Here is a 9,597-nt window from a genome sequence, read left to right on the forward strand (position 1 = left end):
TCAGTGGCTAAGACCCGAACCTTGTCTATCAGAAAGGTTGGCAATTCGTAACCAACTGAGCTCATAGTTACTTGTCCCAGCTTCTGCCAGCCCCAACAGTTCAAAAGCATATAAAAAATGAAAGTAGAAAAATGGTAGGAAGGTAACAGCACTCCATGCGCCTTTAGCATGACCATGGAGACCTCTTTAGACGTGCTTTGGCTTTGAAACGGAGATGAGTACCACCCCCTAGAGTTGGGAATGACTAGCACATGGGTGCGAGAGAAACCTTTACCTTTATCTTTATCTTGCTTTTACATTAATAAAAAAATAGCTTCAGGAAAGATTACAAAGTTCTGGAAGGAGATATTTTCTCTTCATGTGCCATTCGTATTATTCATAAATACACGGATTATCTCTTTGGAATGATTAGTAAAGTTATAACAAATAACCTATTTCTGGATAGGATAAAAGTTGAGATCATTGGAATTCAGTTTCTGTCTAGGAAGCAGTTAATTACTTCCTAGACTAATCACAAGTTGTGATTATTTTTGGTTCTATAATGAAAATTATTTCTTCCCCCCTCCCCCCATTTTTTAAACTTTCACACAACCATGTGTGCCATTTAAGCACAGAGTATGCCATAAGTTTATTTCCCTGATTTCATTTTTTCCCCCAGTTTGAATATAATAAGGACGGTATGTCTACCAAGGACATGGCTACCCAACTTGCTTTCCTGAGGCTACTGGCTAACCATGCTTCCCAGAACATTACTTACCACTGCAAGAACAGCATTGCTTATATGGATGAGGAAACTGGCAACCTTAAGAAGGCTGTGGTGCTGCAGGGATCCAACGATGTTGAATTCCGAGCTGAAGGCAATTCCCGGTTTACTTTCACTGTTATTGAAGATGGCTGCTCTGTAAGTTCTACATTACTTCCTGCTCATAAATGATTATAATTTTATTGACAGTCTTTATAGAAAAGTAGGCCTTAAATTCAGCTTTTAATCACTGAAGACCACTTTGGTTCTGCTCCTCCCTTTGAGAACGCAGCTCCAGAACATCAAGAAAGGCTGGTGGCTCCCAAACCACTGGAAATTGAAAGGTCATCAGAGGAATGACAAAAGGCCAGGAATGGGACTATAAGGGGAACAGTGAGAAGGGACATGTTTGGGCTAGAGGTTGAGGTCTCCAGAAGAGTGAGTGTATGGAAACATAATTGGGTGCAAGGGATTGTGTCATAGAAGCCTTTACTGATTTCTAATAACAGCAGATGAGTGGGTTCCCTAATAATGTTAATTATTCACTATCATTATCTTGCAGAGAAAGACCAACGAATGGGGCAAAACAGTGATTGAATACAGAACAAACAAGCCTTCTCGTTTGCCCTTCCTTGACATTGCACCTTTGGACATTGGTGGCGCTGACCAAGAATTCCGTTTGGACGTTGGCCCCGTCTGTTTCAAATGAATGAACTAAAACTAACTTAAAATCAAAACAAAAAAATTCTCTCTTTGCCATTTCTTTTTTATACTGAAAGCTGACTCCTTCCATTCTTCTGTTCATCTACTTGCTTAAACTTTTGGCGAAAAAGAAGGAAAAGGATTTTTTTGGGAACATTGTTCAATGCAATTTAATACAGCCCCAAAAGGAATCAGAAGTTTTTCAAGATTTTGTCACCATGTTGTGGAAAATGTCAGCCTTTGTGTAAAAAAAAAAAAAAACCAAAAATATTAAAAAAAACCAAATAAAAACATTCCTGAAAGTTTGCACCATTTGTGGCCTTTGAATATCTTCCACAGAGGAAGTTTAAAACCACAACTTCCAAAGGTTTGAACTACCTCATACACTTTTAAGCCAAGTGTGATCCACATCCTTATACATATGTTCTGAGGTGCTTTTGGACCCATTCATAGTAGAAAGGTGCTGATTCAACATTACAGAGTATATTACAATACTTGAAATTTAATGGTGCTAGTCATTTGGGGAAATAAAACAAAACAAAACAATCAATCCCTGCCTTTCTGTATTAAGTTGTATTGTTTATTTGCAATCTGTCTGAGAATAACTTCAGAATGCCCCATCTCACCATCAGATTAAGCATGTGGATCATATCTTCCCACACCCCATCTTCATTTTCTTCTTCAACATCAAATGTCCATGCTTTTAAATCTCATTTTCTTCTCTACAATGGGCCAAAAAGGAATCATCATTTCTCAACAACAAAAAATTGTACCTATTTTGTATATGTGAGATGTTTAAATAAATTGTGAAAAAATTGAAATAAAGCATGTCCAGTGTTCCAAAAGAAACCACTGATGAGTAAAGTTCCTTGCTTTAGTATATCTATTGATATTCTGCACTTAATATTTACTTTCTAACTCTTTTTGTTGCCTATTAAACTTTAAAAGGTAGTAAGATTTGCCTTTGCTCTTAAGTGTATATGACTGTATTTCCCACTATATTTAGAGTTTTCTTATAAGCAAAAACTACAGGAAAAAATATTTCCTGTTTAAATCCATCCAAACATAGATGAATAAAACAATTTTTTTTTTTACTTTAACAAAGGATTTGTTATCAGGGATCCACAACATGGAATGCATTTTAGAACACATGTATAAAATTTCTTTATTTATTAAACTAATTTATATGGCACTCAACTGACATCAGGTTATTCTGGGTAGCTTACCATATTAAAATACGATGTAAAAATTGTAAAGTTCCTTGCATTACAAATTTCCTGCCCATGGAAAACTTAACATAATAATACACTTGAAATATTGTATTCTTAGTATGTTAACTTCATAAGTAAAAGGAACTGTTAAAAGCACCCATAACACTGAAGTGACATAGTCTAAGATATTTATACCTTATCATTTTTCAGAATGCATTAATTCTCTGATCTCACAGAATTGTTTCAAAATAAGAGTAGATTTGTTCTCAGATGCATTATTTCATTATTAGGTCTAACTAGAGAACTATCTTGCAAATGAATCAATCTGGGAAAATTATGAGACAATCACATCTTTACTAATCCTGACAAAGCTAAACAAAGACGGCCGGGATAGGAGACCAGGGGATATTCCGAAGCTAGACTATAGACTGAAAAATAAAAGCAAATTATTTGATGGGATAATGGAAATCCATTTCCATAGTCCCTGAAGAAAACAGTGTCTTTATAGTCCCCAGGAGTTAAACTCAGTTTTTGGAATGCAGGATCTGCATATAGATATTAAATAATTTATATGTTTTATTCAAAAGTTCACGCACGTCAGCAAGCTGTCAATTTTATTTAATTCCATAGAGATTAGCTATGACTTATATTAAATTTATATCAACTTATATCTACTTAGATTCATATATCACTCCACAGTTCTTCACAGCACTCTCTGGGTGGTTAACAACGTTAGCATATTGCCCCCAAAAATCTGGTCCTCATTTTACCAACCTCAGTAGGATGGAATATTGAGTCAACCTTGAACCAGTCAGGGTCGATGTCAAGAGTTTTGGCAGCATGACTATTATTATGAGACAAACCCCAGGAGCAAAAACACAACACACAGCATACAGAGCCTTGGAAAATTAATTGTGGTTTATATACAAAATATATACAAACATATACATGCAGAGATAAATCCCTTACCAGCTACGAACACAAGGAGAGAAATGAAAGACATGCTGAGAGAAACACCTTCTAATAGCCACCTATATATATAAACTTATTTGGATCTCCCGTCAGAGTCTTAAAAGGTTTATAACATAGCTGCAAGGAATCAGCGTCATTGCATCAGCCTTGCTTTACATTGGCATCAGTTTACTGATTACAGCTTACAACATTTTATCAGCTGGCAGCTATTAAATCCTCAGTATCTTGACAGTCGAATTCCTGGTAGTGGGCAGAGTTAGCTTGCAAGGCTGCATTCTAACCACTGGATCACCATGGTTCTTAACCCTATGTTTTCATATTCCTACAAATAAATGAAACTGAAGCAAAACAGTCTGGCATGTATAGAAAGGCAGTACTAGTGGTGGCTTTCAAAAAAATTTAGAACCTCTTCTGTAGATGTGGCCTGCTTTGTGGGAGTGGCTTGCTGGTCATGTGACTGAGTGGGAGTGGCTTGGCAGTCATGTGACCGAGTGAGAGTGGCTTGGCAGTCATGTGACTGGGAAGGAGTGACTTGGCAGTCTTGGGACCAAGAGGGATTGGCCAAAATGATGTCAGCATTCCCAGTCAAGATAGAGGTATAAATTACACAAAAAAGAAAAAGGCATCCATACATCTAAATTTAACTTCAAAGCAGTGGCAACAACTTAAATTCATTAAATAATGTTTGTTAGGGCTACGCACTGTTTTTTAATATATAGGAATGTAAAGCCCACAGCATCTACTTGGTACTTTTTAAAGCAGCAGCACCTTTTTCCTGGATTCATGAAATATTTACTTTGAAGAGTTGTGGGTGGCTACTATATCTGCAGTCTTGTATTCTCTTCAGTACTTTGTTTGGAACAGAATCAAAAATACCATCCAGTCCTAGCATTTGTACTAAAGCTAGGCAAGTTATTTTACAGGGCTCTGAACACTCCTTCAGATCTGGTCAATGAAGCAGATGTTCCAAAGTACTCCTACAACTTTCCAATGCTTTGAAATCCCACCAAATGATTTATACAGGTCTATTTCATACTTTCTTCTATACAGCGATCAGGGTGGTTTTACATATGGTTCACAGGTGGTCTATTTTTCAAGTACTTAGAGGGCCAATAACTGCCTTTCCTAGATTGCAGCTTTAGCTTCCTTGAATGTTAACACACCTTCAGGCCATTCAAATGTAGACTAGCTCTGATCCTGGAACCAGATCACATGCTTTATATATTAATATCATATTCAATATAATCATTGCTAAAAAAACCAAGCAGCAGTTAGAGTTGTTTGTAACAAAACATGGGCAATAAATAAGAAGTTGATTCACCACCACCACCCCTATTTTAGCTTATTTCGGTATTATATGCATTACTAATATTTTCCTGCAATTCTTCCATAATCCAGACTACTAAAAAGAGTTCTACATAATGAGACTTTTAAAATAAGTTTGATGTCCAACAGATTTTCTACTTATTAATATGAACAGGTTCTGCCCTGTTGCTTAAAAAATAAATTCCTACCACAATCTACAGGAAAATGCAGTAAGTATAATTTCTTTTGTGCTACTACTAACACCATTATACATAAGCACCATACAAAAGGCTAGTAAGATTATTTGCTGAACAGTGTGCTCTCTTACCCTTGCCCTTGTTGTTTAAACCACTTTGTAGAGTATAATATACAATATACTGTGTGTGTAGAGGGAAAACTACTTGGATTGGAATTATGTGCATCAGAAACAATACCTATTTGTTTCAGAGTATTTTCAGATTGACAGGCTGTCATGTGCTGAACTACCTGTTCTTTGTTTTGTGTACACAAACATAAAGTACAGTCGGTGCACTGCAACTCCTGGCATGGATGGTTTGCCAGTTGAAATATATAAAACTTTTTGGGAAATCTTAGCACAAGAGATGATAGTAATATTTAATGCTGTCTTGACGGATTCTATCGCATCAAAATCGTGAGCTGAGGCCTATATAACCCTTTTGCCTAATGCTGGAGCTGACCGTACCCAAATTAAAAACTATAGGCCCATTTCACTTTTGAATGTGGATTATAAAATCTTTGCAGCTATGCTGGCGGATAGACTTAAATTCTTCCTTAGTAAATTTATACACCCTGATCAGAACGGCTTCTTGCCGTCAAGGGAATTGAAAGATAATGTTAGAATTATTTTGGATGCCTTAGAATATTATGAAGCCCGGCCGGATAAACAAGTGGCCTTTATGTTTCTTGACGCACAAAAGGCTTTTGATCGGGTAAATTGGAAGTTTATGTTGTCACAATTAGAAAATATGAAGTTTGGAGAAAACTTCTTAAATGCAGTTCGGGCAATTTATGTACGACAAACTGGACATTATTGGTAAATGGAGAAGAGGCGGGCGATATTGAGATTGGTAAAGGCACAAGACAAGGATGCCCACTATCCCCCCTACTGTTTATCCTTACATTAGAACCCCTTCTAAGAATAGTGAGGAGTGATATACAAATTAAAGGGTTACGAGCTAAAGCTCAGGAATTCAAGGTCCAGGCTTTTGCCGACGACCTTGTTTTTATTCTGGAGGATCCTATGGCTTCTGGGATACAACTTCTACGAAAAATTGAGGAGTATGGTATGATAGGGGGGCTACGTATAAATAAAGAGAAGACAAGACTGTTAATTAAGAATATGACTTTGAACCAGAAAAGGGAAGTACAAAGCCTGCTAGGGATTAACATGGCCCATAAAATACAATACTTGGGAATTTGGCTCACGGAGAGATGTTCTTCTATCAAAGTAGATAACTATATGAAATTACAATTTAAAGTTTCTGCACACTGCTATCAAGCAATTTAAGCAGGAATATATACCTCTGAGTAAACAGGTGGTTTGCTTATGGCATTTGTACGTTACTGCAACAAGCAAGCACTCGCCCTCTAAATAAGTTAGTCATAATATTAAAACTTGATAAGTGTTCTTAACAAGAAATTCACAATGGTAGCATCACACATACATTCCAAAAATACTTATAATATTTGCACAACCACCTGCTTTGCAGTTCTTGTCTTCTTAACTGATGGGAGATTGAAACCCAATAAATATATCACCAATAAAAAAAGAATAGTATGTTGGACTACTGAAAAATTCAGCCAAATGGGAAAATGCGAAGAAAAAAATATTGGACTTCCTGCTAAGAAGTAACCATTTTTATATAGTATGCACAATTCTTTTAGTTAAATTATTGCTGAACAATTTATAATAGTTGCATCACAATATTATTCTAGATATTTTCCACTACTACCCTACTTCCTAGATGTTCACTATTGTCACCCTATCCCCACCCTCCCAAGATTTAAGGGCATGTGAAACAGTTTTGATGAAAGTTGTGAGTGATGAAACTTCTCTCCTTTGAAATAATGTTTGGTTTTAATTCTCCAATGAATCAAAAGGAATGTTTCACGCTTCCTAGTTACACAGCATTTGTTTTAGCTTTCCATAACTCTCCCCAAAACCAACCAAGGAAGATAAAACCACAGAAATCTAATACTGTTGTTCACGGCTTTGCACTAAATTATCTGTATAGTAAGCCAAAAATAATTTAAGATTTAATTAACCCACCTGTTTCCCCCATTAACGTGCAAATACATTTTTCTTGTTCAGAGACTGCATGAGAGATTTCCCAGTCCTTGCAAAATATCACATTAAATCCACATAACTACTCAAGTTTGTTTCAGTATGCTCAAGGAAAGAGCAGGCACTATCTTTCAACATTTAGAAGTCCAACAATAGGCTTTTTTTCTTAAATCAAGTTGAGCTGACTTGCCTTTTCCAGAGCTACGGTGTACTGTTTTATCCAAGTAAATAGGAATGCTTTGTAAGGTATTCCACCAACACAGCATACCATACTCATATTCCTCTTCGCCAAGGGTTGCTAACTTATCTTTGCTTTCAATAAAGTGAAGATTTGCCTCTTCCCCCCAACCTTTAAAGAAATAATAATTACTTCCTCATTCAAGCCTCAAGATTTGGGGGCATTCAGAATAAATCTTCTCAATTTCCACAATTCACAGAAAACCGAATCTTACTTAGAAATAAACCCAGCTGGTTTCACGTCTTTGTATCCTGTACTTTTCAAGTAAGGTGCAACCACACAACTCTATGCATGTTTATCCAGTGTAACTATTTAGAGACTCTTCTCCCCTAACAGTTCAGCCAGTCTTGCTATTCCTAGTCAAACCACAACAAAGGCAAAGAGACTGATCTCCATGCCCTCCTGAGGGCAGCTGGTCACCGCCTCCATAAGACCCATCATCCCCAGAACTCCCCTAAGTGAAGCACTGACCTCTTAGCCAGGTAAGTTTGTTTTTTTTAAAGGGTGCACTACGAGGTAGAGGAACAGGAGAGCCACTTACCTCCCCCTATTGAACATTGTTAAACGGGGCGCTCCACTCCGTCTTTTGCCCCTCGGAGACAAAAAACCAGCAGGAAGGAGAGCAGGTACTTACCTGGAGAGAGCCACATCGCTCGGGGCTGCGCAGGTCTGATCGTCCATTTCTCTTTAAGATGGCTGGTAAACTCCCGGTCGAAGTCCAGTGGAGGCAGGAATGCAAAAACAATGCCTACTACTCCCTTGCAAGGGGAGCGCAGGAAACCGCCTGGGTTTCTGCTCCCGCCTCACTTGTCTGGAGCCGCCGAAAGCTTTAGACTCTGGCAGTGGAGCTGGTTTCTCGCCACTTCGGCGTCCCTGAAAGGTAACTCTGCATTCTCCCTTTCCTTCTCCCCTCCTCCCTTCAAAAGCTGTGAGGTGCTTTCTTACCACCGGTTGCCCAGCTGGCACAACCCCACGTGCATGCCTCCTCCTCCTCATTCCCGAAAGGCTCTTCTCCTCCTTTCCGAAGCTCAGCAGGAGCTGGGCACAAGGGAGGCTGCTTTTGAAACCACACCTTGGAAAACTTTGCCAGGAAGGGAGGCAGGGAACTAGTTGGGAGGGACACCCTGGACTTGCCTAGGAGGCTGGCAGCACTGTGCAAGCTACTGCCCACTGGCCCCATGCTTTGCTGGCGACCATGACTCCTAGGCAATTTTGGGGAGGTCCTAGGCGGTTGGCTGCGCTGTGCAAGCTACCGCTCACGAGAGCCGACGGAACGGGCAGGGGAAGCGAGCGAGAAGGCCGGGGCAGGCATTCTGGTACTGCGCACTGGATGAAGGGGTTCTAAAATGTACGGTAGATTTCAGGAACCTCTTCTACTGTACTGGTTAGAACCGGGAGCAACCCACCCCTGGACAGCACCCATGCATCCTCCTAGAGAATGAAATATTTTGTGGAATATTAAAAAGGCAGAATTGAATATTTCCCTTAAAGGAGAAATGGAAAAAAATATTAAGGGAAGCACATCCCAGCCCCAGTCTCTCTGGGGAAAGCAGAAACTGAAGAGGCCAGCTTTTAGAAATGCAGATTTGGTAATCACTTCAGAAACACTGGGCCAGGCAGAAACTTCAGATAAGCAACAAGCCAAAGGTTGACAAGATTAGGTTAAACAACCTAGAATTTGCTTTTCCCCTTTTGCCTATAGAGCCAGCTATGACCCTTACATGACCCCCATAGGGATCCAGAAGTATAAAACACATCCACTCAACTCCATTTTGTCAGCTTTCCTAGAACTGCATGCTGTGTGTGTTGATTCTGTTCATCAATAAACAGAATTTTTCTTTCCAGTCAGCCTCCATTTTATTTCCATCTTGGAACTGGATCTGAATTTTTCTTCCAACACATGTAGCATACTATCAGCTCTTGAGCAGATTCAATTAAAATAATTACACTTTTTAAATTCATCTTGAAGTAATCCAGGTGCCAAGAAGAGATGTCATGTCGTTAATAATATTGCCACAATGGCTTGTCTACATCTTACATTGTGGAAAATGCACAATCTCTATGGAAAGCACAACATACAATCAATGGATGGAGAACAAATCTGTCCTGAACCATTGTCTTC

At 38.7% G+C, this 9,597-nt stretch overlaps 1 protein-coding gene across 2 annotated transcripts in view; it reads left to right on the forward strand.

Annotated features, from left to right (window-relative positions):
* The window catches only part of COL1A2 (collagen type I alpha 2 chain), a 53,139-nt gene extending 51,388 nt beyond the window's left edge, over positions 1–1,751 (forward strand). For both annotated transcript variants that reach the window (XM_032235695.1, XM_032235696.1), the window contains 2 exons: positions 659–901; positions 1,305–1,751. In XM_032235695.1, the coding sequence (XP_032091586.1) occupies positions 659–901; positions 1,305–1,451 (390 nt within the window). In that variant the 3' untranslated portion in view covers positions 1,452–1,751. The remainder of the gene's footprint in view (positions 1–658; positions 902–1,304) is intronic.
* Positions 1,752–9,597: the final 7,846 nt, after the last annotated feature.

This window comes from Thamnophis elegans, chromosome Z (genome assembly GCF_009769535.1).
Source record: "Thamnophis elegans isolate rThaEle1 chromosome Z, rThaEle1.pri, whole genome shotgun sequence".
Classification (NCBI taxonomy): Eukaryota; Metazoa; Chordata; class Lepidosauria; order Squamata; family Colubridae; genus Thamnophis; species Thamnophis elegans.